This window comes from Magnolia sinica, chromosome 9 (genome assembly GCF_029962835.1).
Source record: "Magnolia sinica isolate HGM2019 chromosome 9, MsV1, whole genome shotgun sequence".
NCBI lineage: Eukaryota > Viridiplantae > Streptophyta > Magnoliopsida > Magnoliales > Magnoliaceae > Magnolia > Magnolia sinica.
The window spans coordinates 25,057,039-25,082,045 of NC_080581.1; the positions used below are offsets into that span (position 1 = coordinate 25,057,039).

At 37.8% G+C, this 25,007-nt stretch overlaps 1 protein-coding gene across 2 annotated transcripts in view; it reads right to left on the minus strand.

The window, feature by feature from the left end:
- LOC131254742 (uncharacterized) overlaps window positions 1–25,007 on the minus strand; it is a 98,080-nt gene that overhangs the window by 44,899 nt on the left and 28,174 nt on the right. For both annotated transcript variants that reach the window (XM_058255458.1, XM_058255457.1), the window contains exons 8-11: window positions 21,991–22,062; window positions 11,537–11,608; window positions 5,636–5,707; window positions 3,753–3,824 (exon numbers count right to left, since the gene is read on the minus strand). In XM_058255458.1, coding sequence (XP_058111441.1) covers window positions 3,753–3,824; window positions 5,636–5,707; window positions 11,537–11,608; window positions 21,991–22,062 — 288 coding nt within the window. The remainder of the gene's footprint in view (window positions 1–3,752; window positions 3,825–5,635; window positions 5,708–11,536; window positions 11,609–21,990; window positions 22,063–25,007) is intronic.

Genomic DNA, 25,007 nt, shown 5'->3' on the forward strand with positions numbered 1-25,007 from the left:
GCATTAAACAAGTAGATTAGGAAAGTACTTACGATGGTATGCTTCATTACCTGAACTTGATTTGGTTGAAATTATGGAAATGGTGATACTCAGTTGAGTACTCACTCCCACCTGGGATGGTGTTTTAAAACACCCAACTAGATGTCATGTATGGAGGTGTTACCAAGGCCGCTGTGATTGGTGACTAAGAATAACTTAGTAGGCCTCTAATTCCAAAGTTTTCGTTTTTGTCATATACAGAAATATCAAGGCGTGGAATTGTTTTAGACATTAATTTTGAAATCCCCATTAATTGAAGTTGATGATTGTATATAAATGATGTTATGGACACTAGTGTAATTGTATTATCATTTACATTTCAACTATTATGCATTGTTTCATGTAAATTTCAATAAATGAGTTGATGCCAATTATTTAATCATTAAATTGCATTTCTGGCATTAGTGACACTCAGGAATTCGGGGATCATGGATGTACTCGACCCTTGGATTTCGAGGTGTTACATGAGAGTAAATTGATCTTCCATCCAATAAGACGCAAGTTAAGAAAAGGTGAGTTTATACACTTGAGTTTCTGCCTGATGGTTCCATTGATCTTTACAAAGTCAGGTTAGTATCTAAGGGATACACCCAAGTTTATGGAGTGGATTATTCAGATACTTTTTCTCTAGTGGCTAAACTTAATTTAGTTGGAGATGTTATTCCTATAGCCATCAATCGCAATTGGCCTCTCTTTCAGCTTAACATGAAAAGCACATTTCTGCACAAGGACTTACAAGAGGTGCATATTGAGACCCCTCCTAGGTATGGTGCAAGGAGAGGTGCATATCCAATTTTCATTTTGTATTCGCAAGAATTTAAGCATCATGACATTCTTAAATACAACTTTCTCAACCTTTAGCAATTATGTGGGGGGGGGGGGGGGACGCTTAGGACACCAAGATCAAGCTAACCCGCCTAACCTCTTTGACGACATTTGTGTGGGTCCCATTGTTCAGAGTATCCTCAGTATAATATCCCCAATATTATCCATATCTCCAGCTCGGCGATACTGATAACACTGATAGTATAAAAAATTCCAGGTATCGACAACATATCACTAAGTATTAAAAATGTATCGATATCGTCAATGTTTTTTACAGTGTAAATTCCAAGTGTCGCTTGTATCGCCAATGTATCGATATTGACAATGTATCACCAATATTTTCGACTGTGTGAATTCCAGGTGTCACTGGTATCACCAGTTTATTGACAATATTTCGATAATATCACCTATGAGTCACCAACATATCAATATCGCAAATTTTGTTAATTAAAAATTTTTCCATTTCAATTTTTTATGGGCACATGGTTGGATGATGAAATGCATGTTTGTATGTGTGTATATCAAGGTATTGTATAACGGCAACAGTGTCCATAATGGCCACAACTGTTACCCTTACAATACGGATTGTAACTTCTGTTACGGCCCTCATAACAGCCATTACAGCCTTTTTTTATTGGAAAAAATAACCTGAAAAACCTATATCTGCCCCATAATAGATCGTTATGGGGTTGTTACAACCTTTTATGGGGGTGTAATGGGCCGTTAACAACAGTTACAGGTTATTTTTCTCAATAATGGTTGTTATGGCCGTTACGACCCTGTAATGTGTAACAGTTGTCACCGTTACGTAGTTACCTTTACGTAACAGCCTTTACGACCCCATAACAACCTTTACGGCACACCATGGTGTATATGCAAGGATGGATGCATAGATGTATATATATTATGGGATGGTTGGATCATTGGAAAAATAGGGTGGCTTGATCAATGGCTAGATCGGCATGTGTTTTACTTCATTTACTTTTACATATCTTAGTTATTGTATGGTACCTGCATTTGTATGACAAACTCATTTTGGTTAGTATAGAACTAATTTCTTAAGACATAAGAAGCTTTTAGGCGCCCATTAAATGGAAACTTATTATGTATTCATTTTATTTGCAATTTTTTATTCCTAAATATGCAAATATGCATATTTAGCATCTCCTAAAGTTTCACTGAAAAATTCCACCTTTTCCCACATGTTTACCCAATGTTTCCCTATATTTCCAGATATCAGCAATATTATCACCCGATATCAATATTGTTTTGGATGAAGGGACACCCAAAATATTAGACATTAAAAACTCAAGTGGGCCACACCACTTGAATTAAGAAGTTTTGGGGGATATACATTATTTCCTTTGTCGTGACCCACCTAAGTTTTAGATCAACTTGATTTTACTGGTGTGCTATCATCACCATGGGCCACACAGGATTCAATGTTTGGATGCCACACATTTATTAAGATGGTCCCACAAACTGAAACACTTGATGTAGTAGAAATGAGGCGTGTACACAAGTTTTCGCTTTGGTGCTAACGACAGCTATCTCATGTTTGCAACAACTGTCAGTGAAGGTCGAATTCTCTGAAGCATTTGAAGAATAAGCTCATCTACAACATGGTTTGAGGGATCCACCGTGTTATATTCATGACAACTAATTCATCTGCTATGTGAGCCTCCTAATTTTTTCCGTGGATTACAAAAATCAGGCAACTCCAAAACTTGGGTCAACCACACCATGTAAAATCATGTCAAAATTTCTAAAATCATATGGTGTGGCCCACCTGCATTTTGAAATGGCCTGATTTTTGAAGTATTCATTCATCCTGGTGAGGAAAATACTGTACAAAATATGGTGGGCCCCACATAATCTGGAAGGTTTTAATGGTGCGCATCCCAGTCATAGTTGTTCCCTGTGGTGTGACCCACGTATGTTTCGGATTCGGCTGATTTTTAATATACGGGGTGAACTTGAAGGGACTCATCTTGTGGGTGTTCTGGATGTTGTCCCTGTAGCATGGTGACGCTACACATTGTGATGTAGAATAAGCTTATTCTGCAAACACTGTACAGGAAGTGAGGAACCAGCCTCAAGCCAGAGTTTGAATTTTGAGTATGAGTTTACCGAGTCATTTGACGTTTGCGCAGAGTTAGATGCTTGATATGCCTGCACTTAGAAATTGTACACATGGCATACATTAACTCAGAATTCTGGATCTCACTGCTTCAGATTTACACTCCCAAAATCAGATTGGTTGAACAATTCCAACCCTTGATTCAGGGATACCTGTCGAAGTAGGATGGTTGGACCATGGTGGTGACTCAGCCTTCTCACATCTGGCATTAAATACAGCCATCCGAACAGTCTGCATTGTGGGACACATTGCCGATGGAGCCTATATCTAAGATCCAAGCGATCAAGAAATCCTAACCATCTGATTGAGGCTGAATGGAGCACAGATTGGAATATTGGCCATGACTGATAGTCTGCCAAAACAAATATTTAAACCTCGGGAGAAACAGAAAAAAATTAAAATCACATCAGCGAGACCAAAAAAAAGGGGGGGTGGTCATGGGGATAGTAAGGAATAGTTGAAATAATCTATGATAAAGCCTCGCTACAAAAAGCATGCACGTACATGTACATGTGCGTTCACATATTCATTTGGAGACGGACACGTGAACACTAAAAGGGGGACATGCTATAATGCATGTTCCAGCAATAATTAGTTATTATCTACTCATTTAGTGAAGCTTATGTAACTGAAGCAGAGTAGAGAAACAAAACAAGTTATGTGAACTTAAACTTCTTGTCTGACATGAAAAGTGTCAATGGGAATGATGAAACAAAGTTAAAGAGGAAGAATGGTTACTAGAACTAACCTGCCAAGTTAGCAAGCCCTTCATCACCAATCTTACAAGAATCCAAGTTCAAGCTCTCCAAATTAGTTAAACCTGTAATAGTACAGGACAAATATATGTAAGCCATAAATAAACACACACAAATGCATGTTACATAACAAGATAGGTAAATAAAGGATTTAATTGAAATATATAACAGAAAATAGTAAGATATGGAAACAGCCAATAAATCGTGGTGCTCAAATATATTCCAAGAATGGCATAAATGAGCAAATTGAGAAGCTCAAGCAACCCAAAGTTCTAACACACTGCTAGAAAGGAAAACAAGAGAAATTGCAGGCACTAAAGATGCAGTTGTATTCATGCATAGTACAGTCAACAAAACCAGAAAGGAATGTAAAAATAAAGTAAATACCGATAGTGATATTCATTTTCACACAGGACCAGCACAAAAATATAAAAGATGATCAATGAATGATAAAAACGATGAAAAACAATCCAGAACATACCATTGTTCTCAACTAGCATATATATATATATATATATATATATATATATATATATATATATATGCTACTCTAGTCATGGTTGAGAACAATGGTATGTTCTGGATTGTTTTTCATCATTTGTATCATACATATATATTTATATATATATATATATATATATATATATATAAGAGAGAGAGAGAGAACACTTGAAGTGTTGATCCCCATAATGAACCATAGGGAGCATTAAAAGTTCTAAATAAAGAAGACGATGAAATTAAAAAATGGTAAATAATATTCTGCAATAACACAAGCATCAATTATAGTCCAGAAATGAGCTCCACCAAATGAGTTCCAAAGAATGTGAACTGCCACAGTACTCAAAGAGCAAGAAGATAAATCACATTAAAATTGTCGAGAACCCACAAGTAAGAATTTTAGTCAAAGCAAGACCAACTGAACTGGAAATTTTGTGGCAAATTGCAGCATCAACCAAACTTAAATGCAAATAGCGTATCTCAGGAACTAGTTTACTTGGTGAATGGTGACTATTATAAATCTTATACTCTTTCATCACCTTGGGAAGTTATCAAAGCCATTCCATTAATCAAACAACATCGACTATTCAATGAAATGAAAGAGGACGATAGGCATGATTGATGAACACCTCCAAGTTGGGTCTTCCTTCTTTTTTTCCTTGAAAGGCAATAAAGAGGGTACCAAAAGAAAGGCGAGATATAACTAAAGCCCAGACAACATTTACCAGTCACTATGGTCGGAGGCTTAAATACAATAAACCAAATCAGTTACATCTAACTTTGCCCTCTTAAATGCACCCACTACCGTCGCACTTCTATTTCGGAAGCTCCGATCATTCCTCTCCCCCCAAAGAGCCTAAATTACGGCCAACAAAACTAACATCCACACCACCCTCTCTTTTCCCCCAACCCCTCCCATGTGCCAAGCAAGGAAGAGACAGATGATGGATGCTGGCATCACCCATGACATTGAAGAAGACAAGAAATTTCTCCACACCTTCTAAGAAAACTTGCATTGGATAAACAAATGGTCCAACTCCGCATCCCTCATACACATGACAGTTGGGAATGACCTCGAAATTGGTTGTTACCAAAGGATACGGATAAACAAAATTAGAAGCTTGTACAATACTGCCTGATCAGTTTGATTTTGAGGTAACACACTTGATCATATATCATGAATATGATGACATGCTGAAATAAGGTAAAGCGTATCAAAGATGAAATAGCATCCACTGATCTAAACGTTCTCCAATTGAAGGGATTTGCAGGTAACTAAAAAAAGAAAAAAGACAAACAAACAAAAAAGAAGAAGAAGAAGAAGAAGAAAGAAGAAAGAAATACCATCCATTGACTAATCTGTTAAAAAATAGCCCACCTTTTAGATGCACCAGACATGCATCTGTAATATTGTTGAAGCCAAGATTCAATATTTTTAAATTCCCAAGCCCTGCAAAACCATCAATGGGTGCAATAAATTGAAGGCTAAGCTTGTAATCTCTTAATTTCCTTATAAAATTGATAAGAATGCTACAATTGTCTGCAACAAAAAATTTTTAAAAGAGACATGAAACAACATAAGAGGTACATCTAAGCACAGTTTACTTCGGATTGGGATCAGTTTACAGATCGGCATATAATTTGGGCATTTAACAGAGAATCCAAATTCATTGAGATTTTATATCAGTTGTATCAATCTATGGCATTAATTCACCCATTTCGCAGGATTCATTCATTCAATACGCAGCATTAATCCACCTTGCAACAGATTGCTTCAACCCTTATGCAGGTCATGTTCACATCTTCCCGAAATCAGATTTGGTCACATCATGAAAGCTCTGAATTCAGGACAAAACACTAGGATGCATGATACACTTATTTAGATGAATTTATATGAAAAGAACAAATTGAATTGATGAGAACTGATCACCTATGGACAACATTACTGTAACCTGCAGGGCAATAGCATCTTCCCTGCTAACATGCCACTTGTTGAGGAAATCAGTACCATGAAAGCAATAGACCCACAATGAGAAGACAGGCTTATCTGCTAGTGGGACACACACGTATTTGGTTCAGACTGTCATTGTCCATTGATTCAAAATTCAAACAGTGTGGCCCACACCTGATGAGAGAAACAACCCAGTTTTTGTTCAAGATGATCTTCATATTGGGGCCTACCAATTTCACAGTACCTGATGTCCAAAAAGTGGCACATTGGCGTGAGAGACGAAAGTCAAACAGAATTTTGGTGCCTTGCCAATAGGTAATCAGTTCTCTTGGCAAGATCACAGAGTCAAGTTGGGAAAACTTGGGGGTTGTTTGATTGTCAGTTCTATTTGCAGGGATAAAACTGCAAGGGAGTTCACCAATTTTGGCGACTACATACTCATAAATCATAATAACTACTGGGCAGCAGCAGATTTGGTAAACAAATTTTATTTGGAGTAATAAAATCAATGATTAGCTCCATGTGATTCATAAGATCATAAATTAAAGGCTGATTTTGATTCAGCACTGTTTTTACTACATTATATCTTCGTCCCAACATGATTTCGAACTCATTTTTCATCAAGAAGGGCTGCAAGAGTGCTAATTTAACAGGTGGAAAGGGGCCAAGTGCATACTGTGTTGTGATCAAAAATCATTACCAAGAGAAATGAATTTTTACTTCCCAGATGCTTTAACACTTTAGGTCAAAGAATGTAATAACAAATCTATGGTGAAAAGGATGTCCCAACACGCAAAGCATGAATGCACAAAACTCTCCTAAAGCTCTCATAAATCACAGTTGGTGAACCATGATTTGAATCAAAGTCTCAAAACAATTTGCATGAATGTTGCTCCCTCACAAAGATGGTGGAAGAAACATAGTGAAGAAGATTAGTTACAAAAATATAAATCACCATAATCTAAGCTCATTCCAACTAACTGGGATCAGCTACACTAACCCTTTTCTGCCATTCCACTCTATTAACCACATATAGATAAAAGAGAGAATAAATGATGTAGGACGGAATGATATAACATAATATGATGCTATAAAATTAAAAGACAGATTAATTAGAGCAATGGAACAATAAAATAAAGCTAATTTACCATAAATTTAGAAATTTCAGATTCATGACATGTCCAAATTGAAGCCAACGACATATGCAAATCTCATAGATTACTAATTATCCAGGACGTGTGGGAGATAGAACCCCCGTCCTAGCATTGGTTTAAATCTGGATTCAATGGAAATCAACTGTCTTGTAAGAGTTTTGACATGTTAGGGCCGTTTAAAAGCTAGAGAATGTGGAAAATGGGTTTGGAGTATCTAGGCTTAGAGGAATTAGGGTTTGGAACATTAGGGTTGAAGTTTTGGAAGTTTTTGGGTTAGGATTTCAGATTTTGGGCTAAAGGGATTTAGGATTTAGGGTTTCTAGAATTGGGAATATGGGTTTCATGCTATGGGAATTACATGTTTACAATTTGGTCAAGGGATTTTCAAATTTGGGAATTTGGGTTTGGAAAAATTAGGGATTTTAGAACTTGGGAATTTTAGGATTAGGGTTTGGTGAAATTAGTTTAGGGGTTTTGAAGAGAGAAGCTAAGGGAAAGGAACAGTGTTCGTGACAAAAAAAAAGGGGGGGCACTATACAAGGTGGTCCGTACGGACAACCATATGTGAGTGCATCCGTACGTTTGTACAGACAGCAAAGGAAGGCCGGTTGTAGTCAATTTGCGCTTGTGATCAGTCGATTTAGGTCTTGGATGGTAACAAAGAAGAAAATAAAGGAAGAAATGAAGAATGAATAAAAGAAGAAGATGAGAGAAGTGATACCTTGTTGAGGAGAGAGAAGTAGAAAAGATGACTAGGGAATCGCTTTCAGTGGTTTCGCACCACCGATCTAATCACATAATGAAATTTTGCTCAATCTCAAAGAAAATAGAGAGAACCCTCTTTCATTCATAACATGCATATTGGCTAGGGTGGGGACGTCCAACCTTTATAGTCTCGGAAAAGGCCTTTTATAAAAAGGCGCTCTCAGATAAGATTCTCAGCATAAAAACGCTTAATGAATTAAAAGTTATTCCTAACTCCCTAATCTCAACACGAATATGAGTTATACCAAAAACAAAACATGTAAACAAATTAAACAACTAAACTATTTCATGGCACATGGGGGTGCACGATCAACATGTCCGATGATGATGATCTAACTATCTGATCATCATGTCCACTCGATCCAATGGTCTGATGTATCCATCAAGCTCCTATATGTAACCCACGTGCACCTTCCCAGAATGGGGTCCTTTAAGATGCATGAGCATGCACTTGGGGTCTTTAAAGTAACTAGGGAATTGGGCCAAGTGGGCCCCATGTAATGATCGTCTAGCCATAAGGAGACTGGCTCAGCCCTCCTCTAGTATGGTGCTCGGATATCCTCATCAATAAAGCATGGTAAGCGTTTGACGTATCAGTATCAAACTTTGTGTTGTATTCTTGGGATGAGGAAATATCACAGGAAACAATGGGAAATATTGCATGTATCGTGAAATGCATCGCGGTTTGAGGGAAGTATGGGGAAAGTTTGGGAAAATGGTGGATTTTTCACTGAAACTTCACGAGAAGTTAAAAGACATGATTTGCACACTTGGAACTTAAAACCATTTATAAAAAATAAAAAATGCAAAATAGTTCACCATTGTTTTGGGGACAGAGCAATCCTTTGTCAGACAAAACTATGCTCTAAAATCCCTCTCCAACTATGAATTCTCCACCAAATTCATATTTCGATGCACAATAAAGTGGTGTTGTTAAATCATAGATATAAAGAGAATCCACAAAAATTTTGGGCAAAAAATTTTTTTTTTTTATTTTTTATCTTTGTTGATTTATGTTGATTTTAAACAAAATATTGCAAATATCACCCAAATACTTCTTTTTACCAAAGGTAATGAATATTTTTATTAAAAGAGCATGAAAGGAATCCCGAACAAGAATGACCAAACACTTTGGTAAAACTCCTAAATACATGAAACCCACCTTATCACATCCAGCTTATACCTTTTATAGTCATTTGTCTCCTTCCCACTTTTGTCTTGAAAGCATCAATTATTTATGTTCCCCGAAGTAGCCTAAATTAAAGCCATCAAGACTAACCTGCACACCACTTCCTCTTTTTTCCCAATCTCTCCCCTAACCAAGCCAAAAAAGGCCCAAGACGGACCCCAACGTAACCCAAGACATTTCAAAGAATGCCAGGAATTTCTCGCACACCTTCCGAGTGAAGGGGCAATAGATAAATAGATGATCCACCAATTCCGCCCCCTCTAGCACATCACACAACAATTGAGGATCATTAAGAATGTTTTCTCAAAGTAATCAATTGTAAGGATCCTATTTCAACTCACTAACCAAACAAACAACGCCTCTTTAGGAGCGCCAAAAGACCAAATGAATGACAATTGACCTTTTACTCTCTACCACAAGGGAATAGCACAACAACATGTAGAAAGAGCGGATCGAGAATCACCCCGAATTCTCCAAGGACCACAACGGAGAATCCCTCTCACCTGGAGGTATGGCTGAAAGTCGGGTGGGCTCAGGCAAGTTGGGTCGGGTTGGTGCTCAACCCTAACCCTAACCCAACCCAAGGTTCCTACACCTCAACCCTAATCCAACCCAACCCAACCCAACATCGGGTTGGGAATTCTAAACCCAAGCCCAACCCAAGCGGGCTCGGTCGAGTTGGTAGGTTGGTTGGGTGGATGCATGCTAATATTTTCATTATTACATTAGTCTATTATATTTTCAACACGTCTTATTTTTTGTACATATGATTTTATCAATTACATATGTAGTTATTTAACGTAAAGAACTTCATTGTTTCAAAACAAACAAGCTAAAATATAGGACAACTACTCCTTTAAAAGTCGTGTTGTGTAGCATGCAATCTATTTGGAAGAGAAATCCAACGTATCTTGACAGCTTGAGACATTGGAAATGATGTGGGCCAATGAAACCCAACGGCACTAGAATTTCCTGTGCCTTCAACACAGACAATCCGCACTCAATTATAATTTATTAGTAACTTATATATCGATTGGGTTCGGGTTGGGTCGGGCAACCCGAGACCTCAATCCAAGCCTGACCCAAGTTTTATCGGGTTGGTGTTTGTATAGCCCAAGCTCGAGACCAAACCCAATACATCCTACCCAAGCCCAACCCAAATCGGGTCGGTCACAGGTCTGTCGGGTTGAACCTGCCCGACTTTCAGCCCTACCTGGAGGCAATTTGGGACATTGAAGCCACTCCAAAAGACAAATAAAATCCTCCACTTCCTCATTTGATGCAACCAAATGGCCACATGTGCCGATTGATCAAGATTTGAAGAAAAGGCCCGCATCTCATGTGCGCACACTTCACACATGTACAAGAAAAGGACCACCTTCCTTTTTTTAGCCATCATCACTTCTCATTTTTTTCAAATCTCTAGATTAGGAAATCTTGCTCTTTCTTTCATATCTTTATTTTTTAGGCAGGGAATAATTTAAAATATTTTCTTATCTAAGTATCTTCTTATTTTTAGGCAGTTTCTTAATTATAGAAAGCTTTGTTATTTAGGTGCTTTCCTATTTCATAGATTTTTAAGATTCTATATCTTTTATTACAGATTGTAAGGCTGATTATAAATAGGACCTATAGCCTATGGAATAAGACGAAGCTAATTAATACTCTTTATGAAATTTTCTTATTTTCCCTACAATGGTTGTTGAAGGGAGGGAGAGTGGTCTCTAGTTCTAGACTAGAGGACTGTTGAGCTTGCTCATAGTCTTGCATTTGTGATCTCTAGTATTCGGCTAGAGGATTGTTGGACCAATATATTTCCCAGAATGGTTTTGTAAACAAGAAACTGTCAAGTATACAGGAATAGGGTATATGAATTGGCATCAAGGGCATATTAAGAATAACCTATTTCATGGGAGTAAGAATAGAGGATTTCATTATCTAATCAACACAGGGCACAAAAGGATTTTGTGTGCCTATTAGAAGTATGAGCATGATTACCTATGTGCTTGGATGCTTATGCATTTTGTTCAGTTGTATACATCTGTTCTTCTATGGAAATTTACATCTGTTGAGCATCCATTTGTCTACAAAGACATACAATCATCTTTACGATAATTCATAATCACTTGCAAGTCATGAGAATCTTGGCATGACACCATATTTCAATATTGTCCTACATTCAATGCAGCCAAAATAGTAGGGAATCTCAACTTTACTCACCAGCAAACTTCTCACATCCATCATCAGAAAGACCACATCTGTTAAGATTCAAATATGCCAGTGCTACAATCCCTGTGCAGAATGCATACAGAAGTACAAAGATTAAAAACTGTTTCCAAGAAAACTACTGAAAGAAAGGCAGTTACAAGAGAATTATTGCAGATCTCAACATCATAATCCAAATGAGGGAAACTACCAAGCTATAATATACAGATGGTAAACAACCATCAGCAGGCACATGCTTTCTAGCAACGTGAGATTCACAAGCAAACAACAAACCAAAAAACTTTTATATGTGAAATGGAAAACTCTAAAGGAAAAATATCAATATAATGCAGAAAATGTGTGCACATATAATATCCAATCCAAAATTATGCATGTGGAAAATTTTGCCAACAAATTGAACTTTCAAAGCTACAGATGATCAACTATTAAATAGATCTGACCCAAAATTCTCTTTCATGTGATTGCAAAAAACAAAAAGCAAGTAAAATTAACACAACGAGAATACAATAACAGTATGTGACAGAATACCTAGAAACTCGTATCTTTCAAATTTTGGAGTACCTGATTTGGCCAGTTGGATACTCAGATAATAGCAAGGATAGGGATCCATCCCCTGAGACTTAAGCAGATCTCAGACTATGATTCCAAAGCATAGTCTTATGAATTACTTAGAATTTGTGGAGACTTAAGAAGCATGCCAATTTGAAAGAAAAATCTAACCTCAGTGGCACATGTATGAACATATGTAGTTGTGTTGTGTGTGACTGTACATTATCCATGTACTCCCATGGATCACTATATGTTTCGCTCCTGTTAATATGTGTTAGTCTTTTGGGTTGACACTTGACCTAAAAAAAAATTTCCCTTCGCTCTCACTTACTTCCTTATCTTTCCATTCACTCTCTCCACAATTTGTTGGTGTCAAAACTATTGATTATCCATTGGAAGTCAATAAGAAGCTCATGGTAGGTGATGGAGAACTTGATGATCCTCGCATGCACTAGCACTTGGTTGTAAGATTGATACACATGACAATTACTCGTCCAAATTTGTCACATGTTGTCAGTTCAGTTAGTCAGTTCATGCATGCTCTCCGTCATATCCACTTTGAAGCAGTTCGTTGCATCTTACGCTACATCAATCATCCACTAGACATGGCCTCTTATTTAGTTGTCATGATAAATTTGATATTGAACGATACCTTGATGCAACTTTGGCAGGTTCTCTAGATGATCGGCAATCTACAATAGGCTACTGTACTTTTTTCAACGGTAATTTAGTTACCTGGAAGACTAAGAAGCAATCGGTTGTTGCTAGGTCCAAAGCTAAGGCAGAGTATCATCCTATATGGCAAATAGGTTCATTATATGAAATTGTGGTTGAAATGCTTTGTTACTGAATTGGGATTTCCTACAAAGACTCTTATGCTAATGTATTGTGATAATCAAGCTGCCATTCACATAGTTTCTAGTTCAACTTTTCATGAGCAAACAAAACATATTGAAGCTAATTGTCACTATATTCGTGAAAAAGTTTCAATAGGCACCATTTCACTCCATTTGTTCTACAATATGAACAATTAGCGGATATTTTCACTAACGCTCGTACTGTGGAAGCCGGACGACATACTCTTAGCAAGCCAGGCATGATTGATATTTATGCCACAACTTGATGGGGGAGTGTTGGTGTTATGAGGGTGTGGGCTCTGAGCCTGAATGTGCCACTTCTAGGCCTTTGTGTTATGGGCTTTTAGTCCTTAGTTATTTAGGCTTTAGTTGTTTTTTTATATCCACTTTTGCCATTTTCCTATCGCTTTAGCAACTCTTCAATATTAAGGGCATATTTTTAATTGTACGAGGCTATCAATTATAAATAAGAGGGGTGGACATCAACCTTAGTATGCTTTCTTCTCCTCTCAAATTGTTTTCTACTCTAAAAGTGTCAGAGCATCTTTCCTCAATTGATCGCAACATGTGATAGTGGGGCACGACTAGATGGTCCTCTAAAGGGAACAAGTATGGGATTTGAAAGAGCTTGATTTTAGAAGACTTATAGTGATTTTTCTAAGATTTGTTTTGTAAGTTTTTGGGGGCTTCACTCAAAATAGAAAAAGTCAGGAAACCATCAAATTTTGGTTTTTTTCCGCCATAATGTTTTCTCTTACGATTTGTATGTCGTTTAAATCCGGTGTGGTTGAATGTTTTCAACTATAAAAACAAGTTCTGTGTGATTTAAACCAGATTAGAGTTATTAAGTTTTTTTTTAAATGGAATAGCTTTGTCGAACAAGGAGAAATAACTATGTTTTTGGGATTGTTTTGATTTGTTGTAGTTTGGTGATCATATATGGTAAGTATGATAAATGATGGTTGCTCAGATAAATCTGGGGGGAAAAAAATTAGATGAGCTTCTTCGTTCTCTTCCCTTTCAATCTCTCCACTTTCTACTTGGTAATAGAGCAGCTATACATGGGCCGCATAGGGAGTATTTTGCAATTTTCTCAAGAAAAAAAGAAAAAATTTTGGGGGTTGTTTTCAAGGATGATTAATGGTTGAAGTATTGTGGTGGGTTGAAGGAGTTCTTGGTGTTCTTGCTCTGTGCTTTGAGGTATCATTGCAAGTGTATGTGTGCCAAGTGAAGGTGACGAAGACCGGGTATGGTAGAACACACGAACAGTTTGATGTAATGCTCAACCGAACCTAACATGGAGATTTCTACAGGCACCGGATCTTTCCTTTTCCATTCATTATTTCTTAATTTATTATGCATTTGTCATCAGTTCTACGTACAGTTCACTTATGTATTGTGTAGGGTTACACACGTGTCTTCACACACCCCATCAACTATTGCAAGTTATTGCACATGCCTTTGAGAGGATTTTACAAGTGAATGGTGGGTTGGTGGTTCAATGGTTGTTGAGTTTGGGTATGGCCTTCTATTTGAAGAGAATATTCAACGAACGACAACAACTAAACCTATAGACAAGTGCATTTAAAGATATTGTATCCCATCATGTTCTGTTTAAGGGGGCATGGTGACCCATTCTGATTGTTATCATCTTCTTCATATGTGTTCCAAGTTGGGCATGGTCGATAACACGCTCCAGCTAGTGAGGGAGTGCAGGAAGCCAGATGTAACTAGAGAGGGAGCACTACATGTCTCTCATGTCCTCTATATGTCTCTCATGTTAACATCCCTACCTTCATGAGGACTTTAGCAACATCCCCAAAGCTTTTAAATGACGCATTGGGTGTCTAATCATCAATCTGAATGACTCATTGGTTAGAATCATCAAACCGTGATACTTTGGGATCATAAACAATGCAAAGTGAGATCTATTGAGTGTATGTTTGAAGTTGATGATATGACCTATTTTGTTTCTCCATTCAATCTTGAGTGTCTATTTTTCATGCTATTGATTAGATGTTTAGGATCATCTGATTGGTGTGATATTTATACCATGGTTTTCTCCTAGTAGTATGAATGGATGAACCATGAAGATTGATGATTGGACACACCACGTCTCCACCATGGTCTCGTGTATGTTAATCTAATGGGCTAACACCAAACTTGCTGTCCTTAAACTTCTTCTTTTTCTCTCTCACTTTCTTCCTTCTCTTCCCCTTCAATCTATCCACTTTCTACTAGACAAACGATGAGGGGAATTGGGAAGGGATTCGGGTGAAGTAGGGTAGAATCTACCACAAAATGTATGAAGGTGTAAAGGCCTTGAAAGAAGAGTGGAACGAAAGTCTTAAGAGAGACTAACACCTTCGTAGAAGGCGTCTGCAACTAAAAATGCAGCTTATGATGTTGCGAAAGAGATGTTTTAACATAGTTATGCTTATGAGTTGTAACCAATCGTTGGCAGTGCATGTAAGATGTATCCCAAGAATTTGTATTTAGACCCAATATCCAATCCTTTGTGTACCCATATCCTAAGAATTTGGATTTAGGGGACTCCATACCGAAACCTCATTCCGATCTCCTAGACTAAGAAGTATCTCCCTAATCTATCGTAGATGAAGGGACATGGGATAATGTATTTCCTCTGGTAGGGCCAGAGAAAATACAACAACCATCCACACGAGTGAACCACACTGGGTAGATGGAGGTGTGATGGAGGAAAGTATCTCTCTTTCTCACTCTCTTCCCCTATAGATAGGGGGGAGACGTCCTATCTAAGAGAGGACGTCCAAGCTCTCTCTTGTGGTTGTATCTCCTCTGCAATAAGATCTATATTCTAGAGGGAGTCAGGGTTGCAAGAGAGCACACAGTATGGAACTCCGCCACCCTATGAACTTCGGTGTACCCTACTACGAAGGAAGCCCACGAATCCAAATATCCTCTTCTCTCTCCCTCATTAATTGGTTATGCCAACTAAAGTGTTTCTTAATTATTTTTCACTCTATTAGATAATAACTAGATTTTATATCATTTTGAGGCTTACTTTATGTAAACATGAATGGAAGGGGAGAGAACGTGTGGGATTCTCTCTCCCCCCTACATGTTCACACACCCCTTGCATTGGAAGCTTACCAAATCTCCAAAATTCAATATATTACAAATATGGGCAGCGTGGTGACATGTAGAATTTTGGAGAAATTCTAAAAATCTGAAAATTAAATTTAAATTTGGGGGGCATCCTTGGTCTTCTCATTCATCCATCCATTCTGGATAAGATCTTGAATCGGAGGATAAGGTTTCAAGGTAGAAAAACATATGGTACTTTGCCACCCAAGGGCGCATGAAGAGAGAAGAGAGAATGGACGCCCAAGCTCCCTTAGATGCCCCCCATTTTGAGTAGAGAGTAAAGAGAAGAGTGGACGTCCCACCTCTACCATCTCCGATCCACACCATCTATACACCGCTTGGATGTGGGGCCCACTCTCTTGAAGACTCAGAGTCAATTCTTGGCCCCTACCAGGGAATCTGACATGGCTTCTCCTACACCCAGAATAGATCTAGGAGAGACTCACTACATTGGGACAATGGCATTGTCGTTTAGATTTGGTCCATCCACCAAGTTTACGATTTGCAGTGCATGTTTTATTATAGTTTTTGCAAGATGGTCTAATTGCAATAAGATACGTCCATTTATTAATGATAATTAATCTAAAATATGGAATTTAAATTTTTATTCCACCCCATTTTGATTGAAATTAGAGCAAGTGGGGGCAAGTGAGAGATCCTTCAACTAAGCCTCTGGTTGTTGGTCCATTTAATGTTCATGTACTCAGTATGGGACCACATATGGAGGTCGATTAGTTTTAGGGCAATTGGGAGATTATTGGGGTAATGCCCTTGAAAGCCAATGTTAATGTTGTTTCGTGACCTTTTATATATGATTATATATTGATCGGCTTAGTTAATCATGTGAGGAACATGTTTATTATTATGGTTTATTGTCCTTAAGCACTCTCAGATTGGACACGTTGGTCAATGAATAGGGAGGGATGTGGTCCATGGATCTCAGTGCCTTGGTTATGACCATGTAAGTGTTAAGACACACATATATTAGAAAGTTGTCATCTCATGTGAGGGGACTAACTTTAAGATGGACAGTCTCCATACTCTCAACCATTGGGCCTAACTTGGTGTTCGCGTGCCTTTACCCCACCCTACATGAGAGTGTAAATGGGCCATGGATGGTTACTAGGTTCGGGCCATTTACCATTCATATTGGCAGGATCGCCTGCAAGTACTAGTCAGGGAGACCCATTTTTGCCTAAACTAGAGTACACTTGCGGTTTTACTAGCTCCATCAAATCCTTGGACCTAAGGGTGTGTGGATGGAGATATCCTAATCAAGACTTCTTTGGCTCAATTTACGAGGCTACCTACAAACCATTGAAAGTAGGTGTGGCTAGGAGGTTCCACTTTACTTGAAACGTTAGTATGTGGCTTGATCTTGGAGTTTGCACTGTTCATCAAGTGTTTTAAAGGCTTGCCCACACTCCTTGAGTTTTAAACATTGATTTGTTTTAAATCATGCTTGATAAACATCTAATAGTGAAGATTTGATGAACTGGTCCCAAGGGCATGGGATGGCCCTAGGTTGGTGTCCATGGCTAATGGAAGGAATTAGATGGTTGAGGTAGATATATTAGGAAGGTAAGCGGATTCCCCTCATAGTAGGGTACAAAGGATTCCATAGGGTGGCGGAGTACCATACCTTTTTCTCCCCTAAAATCCTATCCGCCTCCTATTTAAGATCATATCCAAGATGGAGGGATAAGTGAGAAGCCCAGGGATGCCCAAGCCCACTTGGACGCCCCCCATTTTGAATTTAATTTCCAGAGTTTTGAATTCTTTCTAAAATTCCACACATCACCACACTGTCCATATTTTGAATTTTTTAGATTTGGTAAGCTTTCAACACAAGGGGCGTGTGAACATAAGGAAAGAGAAAGGGAAAAATAGGAAAATCCCACACATTCTCTCCCCTCTCACATTCACGTTTCCATAAAAGAAGCTAGCAAAGGATATAAAATCCGGTTATTATCCAATTAACAGAGAATATGAAAACTAATTAGAAAACACCTTAGTTGGCACAACCAATCAATAAGAGGGAGTGAGAAACGGATTCAAGGGCTTCCTACACAATAGGGTACACTAAAGGTCGTAAGGTGGTGCAGCACCATACTGAGTGCACCCCCTGAAACCCCAACCCTTCCTTATATATAGATTCTATTGCAGAGGGGATCCAACCACAAGAGAGAGCTTGGACATCTCCCTCCTTCAATGTCCCATCTAGAGAAGAGAAAAGAGAGAGTAAGAGAGACATCGATCCTTCAATCACTTCATAATCTACCCTGCCTGCAAGCCTTTAAAGTATGGTCCACCTGTGTGGACGATTGTGGAGTTTCCACAACACCTACCAGAGGAAATACATTCTCTTGGGTGTCCCTATATATCATCGATATATCAGGGACAGACTCCTTACTTTAGGATATGGGCATCAACAAATCTACTCTGTGGAGATTGTCTACACGATCAATCGTGTCTAGGTATGATATAAACCTCACAAATGGTCATTTATGTTTGTGAAATCTGATGTTACTGCATTCAAGTGTTCCCGGGATGGGATCCTCTAACACACATTGATAACAGGTGAATGGCCAAAAAAGAAAAAGATAGTAGATTAGGGGCCAACTCTAATTCTAGCTTAGAGAGGGTTTTGACACTCCTTCCTCTACAAGGATATATGCGGAATCATTGAACACTATTAATCTGACTAAATGAGAAATTTAAACAAGAACAAAGTTTCCTAATTTCACAAAAAGATGTAGAGCTACATGGCTCAATCCCATTAAAAGCACATGCTATTACATTCCTTACATCCCCTTCAACAATTATGCACCAATTAAACACACAACAGGGAGCCAAATACCCTCCCTAAGAGCATTCACCTCCACCATGTTACAAGCCCTTGAAAAGGACACTTCCAATGCATACAAACCTCAGATTTCCAACAGAGGATCCATCAATTTCCAACAACCATTGGAACGTGGGGCCCACCTAGCCCTCTTCTTCTACTTAAAAGCTTCACTATCGAGTATTGACAATCACCCCCAATCTTAAGAAAATTCAACAACAATACGCACCGGTTGATTGTTGAGTAAGTAATCATTTCAATAAGCCTTTCAGTGAGGACCCAAAAGGTTGAAGATTCTCACATTTCGTTCCCTTAAACACCCAAAGAACATCAAACAAAGAAAGTTTGCAAAGAATTTTAACATTTCCGAAGGGTCGCTTTCCAATTCTCAAAAATATGTACCATTAAATTTTTGGAAAGATCAACATACAATCATACTCACAACCTTGGTCGAAGAAAACGGTTTTGTACTTTCCATAAGTTATTTGTGCATAGAGCACAACCTAGGCATCTTATGCTTATGCTCATTAAATTATCGAAGTGAGCACTTTATAAGCCACCAACCTCCAACAAAAGGTTTCAACTCATGGGGCCATCCCCTTTTATCACTAGATGATCAACATGGAACAATCACCACCACTATTCAAAAGGGAATTTCAGAAAAGATGTTAAGGAGAACTCGCCATTAATTGAATGTCATCACACCCTTTGTTCACCCCTCGAAATAAACACACAAACACATACAACTCTAGGAAACCATTGGTTTCCTAACCCTTCAATTTATTAGTATAGAAGTGCTACCAAAATTTGATGATCCGCACACAAATTTATGTCATGATGGCTCATAACAATCTTCCACTAAAGTTCCTCTCACCATAGCCACCCTATAAGCTTTTGGCAAGTAAATGCCAAAGATTCATGTCCTGCCCAAACATAGTGAGAGGAGGATCTCCTCAGTCTTTATTGATTTAGCTAAATAAAATGATAGGATCCCAATATAGATAATCTATCACGTGTTGGGAAAGGAACCTCAAAAGGATATATTGACATGGTTAAGAATTTGCGTGAGAGAGTTGTACTTGTAACAAGAGCGAAGACTACTAGTGGAGAGGAGTGAGTTTAACTACAAGTTACATCAAGGGTCAACATTGATCTTTTTACAATGGTTATTGACGAGTTAACAAGGCACCCACAAGAAGAGAGTTCATGGTGTGTATTGTTTGCACAAAGTGTTCCTGTTATCGTCCAAATTATCAATAATACCTGCCACTATTTTCCTGTGTAGGTTAGTAATAAAGATACATGGTGTAATGTAAAAATTACACTGTATAGATCAATATTATCTATAATATTCCACATCATAGAATACACAATATGGCAAGATACTGGTCACTGCCCTTCACTGTAAATAGACTGTATCCATGTTAAACCGTGCATAAATACTAAAAGAATTGAGAGAAGATCAAGAAAAAAAAAAATCGGTGAAGAATTTATAATGAAGAGAAATGCTCCAGTGCCCTCAGAGTGCAACAAGTTTTAGTGTTCCTAGTTGTATTCCTTTGTCCATTCAATTTATCTAGATTTTTATCAGGTCTAATGCAAGTTGCCATTTGATCAGTGGCCTTAATCATGGATGATAAAGATCATTTACACAAAAATAGGTCCAATCAACAATTTGATTCATAGACTTGTTAAGGACCATCATGGATTTCCTATATTCTAAAGAACCACTATTGTTAGGTAATCGTAACCATCCCAACAATGGCTTGGAAAAAGGACGGCTGCAAAAAATAAGGCCAAATTAAGGATGGATTAGATCATCCAATCAGTGTATTTTTTGCATGGTGACCCATGAAATGTGATCCGAACTTAGTGGACACTTGGGATCAATCAATTGGACAAAGTCTCCGAATGCAACTAGGAGCACAATAAATAATAATGCTGAGAGCACTGGAGCACATCTCTATAATGAGTGCTATATTTTCTGGATTTTTGCAGTTAGCTTGGATGTTTTGAAATTACTAGTGGTTGGGATTTAAAGTTATTAGGTTCAGCAGGAAAAATGATTGAGATCAGTTGGGCAAGGTTTAGGTTCCAATGAAAAACGTTCGACTGAATGTAAGTTTTTCTGTCGTTGAGTTGATAGAATTTTAGATTGGCTTTTGCTCCAAGGTGGAGAACCTTTTTTTCTTGCTTGCCTCTTTTTTTTTCTGCATTCGTTCTTTCTGCAAGCTCCTTAGGGCTGCTTGGGACATCTGATTGCCCCACATCACATGCATAAGAGAGGGTAATCATATGAAGGTTGCTAAGATAACTAATATCTCATTATTATTTTGGGCCTTTCGTACAATGTAAGTATAAAACAGAAACCCTAAACCTTTTTGTATGTATTTCACACGATGAATCCAGAACTCATTCCAGCCCAATAACCATGATTTTCTACAACATCTTTATTTGCAGAAAATATACAATTCAATCCCAGAAAGTTTAAAGAATTAATCGTAATGAATCACAAAGTTGCTCCTTCAATCCATCCATCTTTTTTGAGAAACTCAGGTATCAATTAGATGTCTAAACAGGACATACATCAAAGGCATGTAGAATGCAAAACATTTATAGTAGCTAGTTTGTAGTTGCCAAGGGCAAGTCATAAAATGCTCACGGTTGCTACTTCAAGGCATCTTGAATCTTGACAAGATCATGAAGTTTCTCATACATGTCTCTCAGACGTGCATACAACATCGTCCGTATCAGATAATGAATTAACAAGATCATGAAGTTTCTCATACATGTCTCTCAGACGTACATACAACATCGTCTGTATCAGATAATGAGTTGTCAAGACTCAAGACTTCTTGCAATAAGTTCAAATTTTCCTAAGAAAGCAACAACGTAGGATCCTTATTGGCATTGCATAATTGGTTATAAAAGAGAATAATGAATTAAAAAAAAAAAAAATCTTGCATGAAGTTCTAATTTTCATACCAAAGCATCAACAAAGAATCCTTAATGATACAACATAATTGGGGATATATGAGAATAATGAGTTAAAAACTCTGCTTATATAAAACCTGAAATAGATTCCAAGCAGGCAGTAGTAACAGGGCACCCCTCCATGTTCAACAAAGCAAGTTTACGCAAACCTGTCATTGACTCAAATGTTATCAGCAACTCAATTGTGAATGTAAAAACAACCAACCAAAAGGTTTAGTTTGTCTGGCAAGGACCAAACTAAGATGCTGAAGTATCACACATATGGCACGAATTCAGTGAGAAATGCATGCATATACTTTCAAATGAAACTATTAAAACCAGTGTAACTTCAATTGTATATTGAAATAGGTATACATGAGGAAATAAGATTTCAGGTAGTCACCGCCACCAAGAAAACAAAAACAAAAAAAAAAACAAAAAGTTAACTCAAAAGGTGCAAATGCAGTAATATTATGGAATACAAACTAAGCTACGAGGACAACAGTTTATCTTTGCTCTCCATTAGAGCGTGTTTCCATATGACGACTTCTATCCATAGGAAAATGTTTTACATGATAGTAGTTCTATGATGGAGCAGTGTTTTAAGTATCAACAATATCGGCCGATATATCCCACAATATATCTTGCATCCCACCTGTGCAATACAAAACACACAAGTAGTGGGATATATTCCACATGTTCGATCCAGTGAGCATTTTCAATTTTTGATCCTTTTTTTCTTATATATAAATCATATGTTAAATCAATGTCAAATTGTTACAAATCCATGATTTCCATGTTTTGCATGAAAAATCATGGATTGGGAGCTTCGATTTCAAGATTTGGAGGAGATTGGCTGAGATACAGAAAATTGAAAAAAAAAATCCAAATTTCTCAAAATTTCAAAAATCAGTTGCAATTTTTGTCTCCAAACGTAAAATCAAAAATATATGTAACCTGATCTAGTGATTTTTCTTTTGCTTTTGAATGTATTACTTGTGTTTCCACACATCTTCTTACATTTATAAATTATATGAATAGACTTTGAATATAGTTCCATGAATTCAGTTAGACAGCGCATAGATTAGGATCCCATACAACGAAAACCAATTATGTGCACTTGTTTTTTCGTAATGTTTTGATTTATAAGTGTGTATTGATGTCTTTTTTAATAATCACTGAAGTTTCTTTGAAAAATTCAACCAATTTCCCCACGTTTCCAACAACAACGATACATTACGCGATAAAACCGATATATCCCATGCGATGACCGATACATATTCGTATCACAAGGGTGCGATACATAATGCGATACCGATATTTCGAACATTGTGTTGGAGAAACACTTGAGCGCTAGAAACCTATGTCCTATCCTTCTTTTTTCACAATACATTTGGCCTATCCTTAGAAAGGTCTGAAACTGAAATGCTCTGAAAATACATAGTATCAAAACATAAAATCCCACAAGTCACCTCTTGTTTTTCATTGATCACGTGGTTAGGAACACCCTCCTTGATAGGAGGGTACATTGTGCAGAACTCACCTTTGATTGCCTATTCTTGAAAAAAAAAAAAGCAATATGAGTTATAAAATCAATAAGTAAATAAAACTCGATCCTTAGTAACAAGTTGCTTTGATCTATAGCTTGTAAGATTGTACCATGTGGGATCCCACCGTTGACCAGATGGTTAGGACTGTTGGACCAAAGAGATTGTTGAAAGGCACGGTCAATCAAAGTTGGCCCACGTGATGAATGCTCTAGGTCAATGATTGAACCTTTTCCACTACAAATAATCAGGATCCACGTAATGGGCGATCCAGATAATCAAACGTTTTACATATGATTGGCTTGGAGTGCCCTTCTTTGCTATTGATCAAATGGTCCAACTCCTCCAATCAAAATGATCAACTAAAAGTACAAAATAAATGATTAGAAATGCAATTGCTATTTATCAAATGGTCAAACTCATCCAACCAAAATGATCAACTAAAGGTAGGACCCACATGATGGAAGTTCCAAATTAATGATCATAACTACCTTCAGTCGATCAAGACCATCCACTTTTCTGATTATTAATCAAATGGTTAAGATAGCTTGATTAGAATGATCTTGGAAAAGGCACAGGCAATCAAAGGTGCTCCCCACATGATGGAGGGGTCAGATCAATGTTCTTAACCTAGGAAAAAAGATTGAGAAGTGAAAGATTTTATTAGGCAACAACCAAAAGCAGGAGAAAATAAAACCTAAAAGGACAAAAACAAAAGCAACAGAAAAGAGGCAAAAGACTACACTAAGCTAGAAATGGAGCAAACAAGCTCAAACACCAACCCTCAGCGTCAGGAAGCTCTACCCCCCCCCCCCCCCAAAAAAGAAAAGAAAAGAGAGAGAGAGAGAGAGAGAGAGAGAGATAGAGAGAGAGTCGGCACTCCATATTGCTCTGTAGAAGATAAACAATTAGCTACCAATATGTTGATATTCGGAGAGAGCATAGCAAGCAAAGGGAAGGAGAGTTGAAGTGGAGAATCTCCACACCATCTGTCACACCAAAACCTAATGTTAATACCATTTCCCACTAAGAATGAGGCATTTCCGAATATAACGTTGGATGGTTTCATTATTTCTTTCCATGGGACTGAGAACCATATCCACTCATGTAGTAAAGCGGAGTTAATTACGTTGAACCATTTAATACCTGCCCTTCCCTCCAACACCGGTTTACACACCTCATTCCAGTTTAGCAGCAGGAATTTTTCTAACTTGGATCCTCCCTGCCAAAGAAAGTCCCTATGTAGCTTATCAATCTTTATAATTACCGATTTAAGGCATCTAAATAAAGTCAAAATAGAGAGGAAAGTTGGAGAGTGAATCTTTGATCAACATAATCCTCCTTCCCAAAGAAAGGAGATTACTCCACGGAGAAAGTTTCATTTCCATCCTTTCCAAAACCTTGTCCCGAAGATCTAGGCCCTACTTACCCACACCAAGAGGGAGGCCTAAATGGGTAGAAGGGAGAGAACCCACTTTACACCCAAAGGCGAAGGCCCAAATGTTGATTTCTTGCGGAGACATGGATCCCAAAACATTTACTTTTAGCCCAATTCACCTACAGACCTA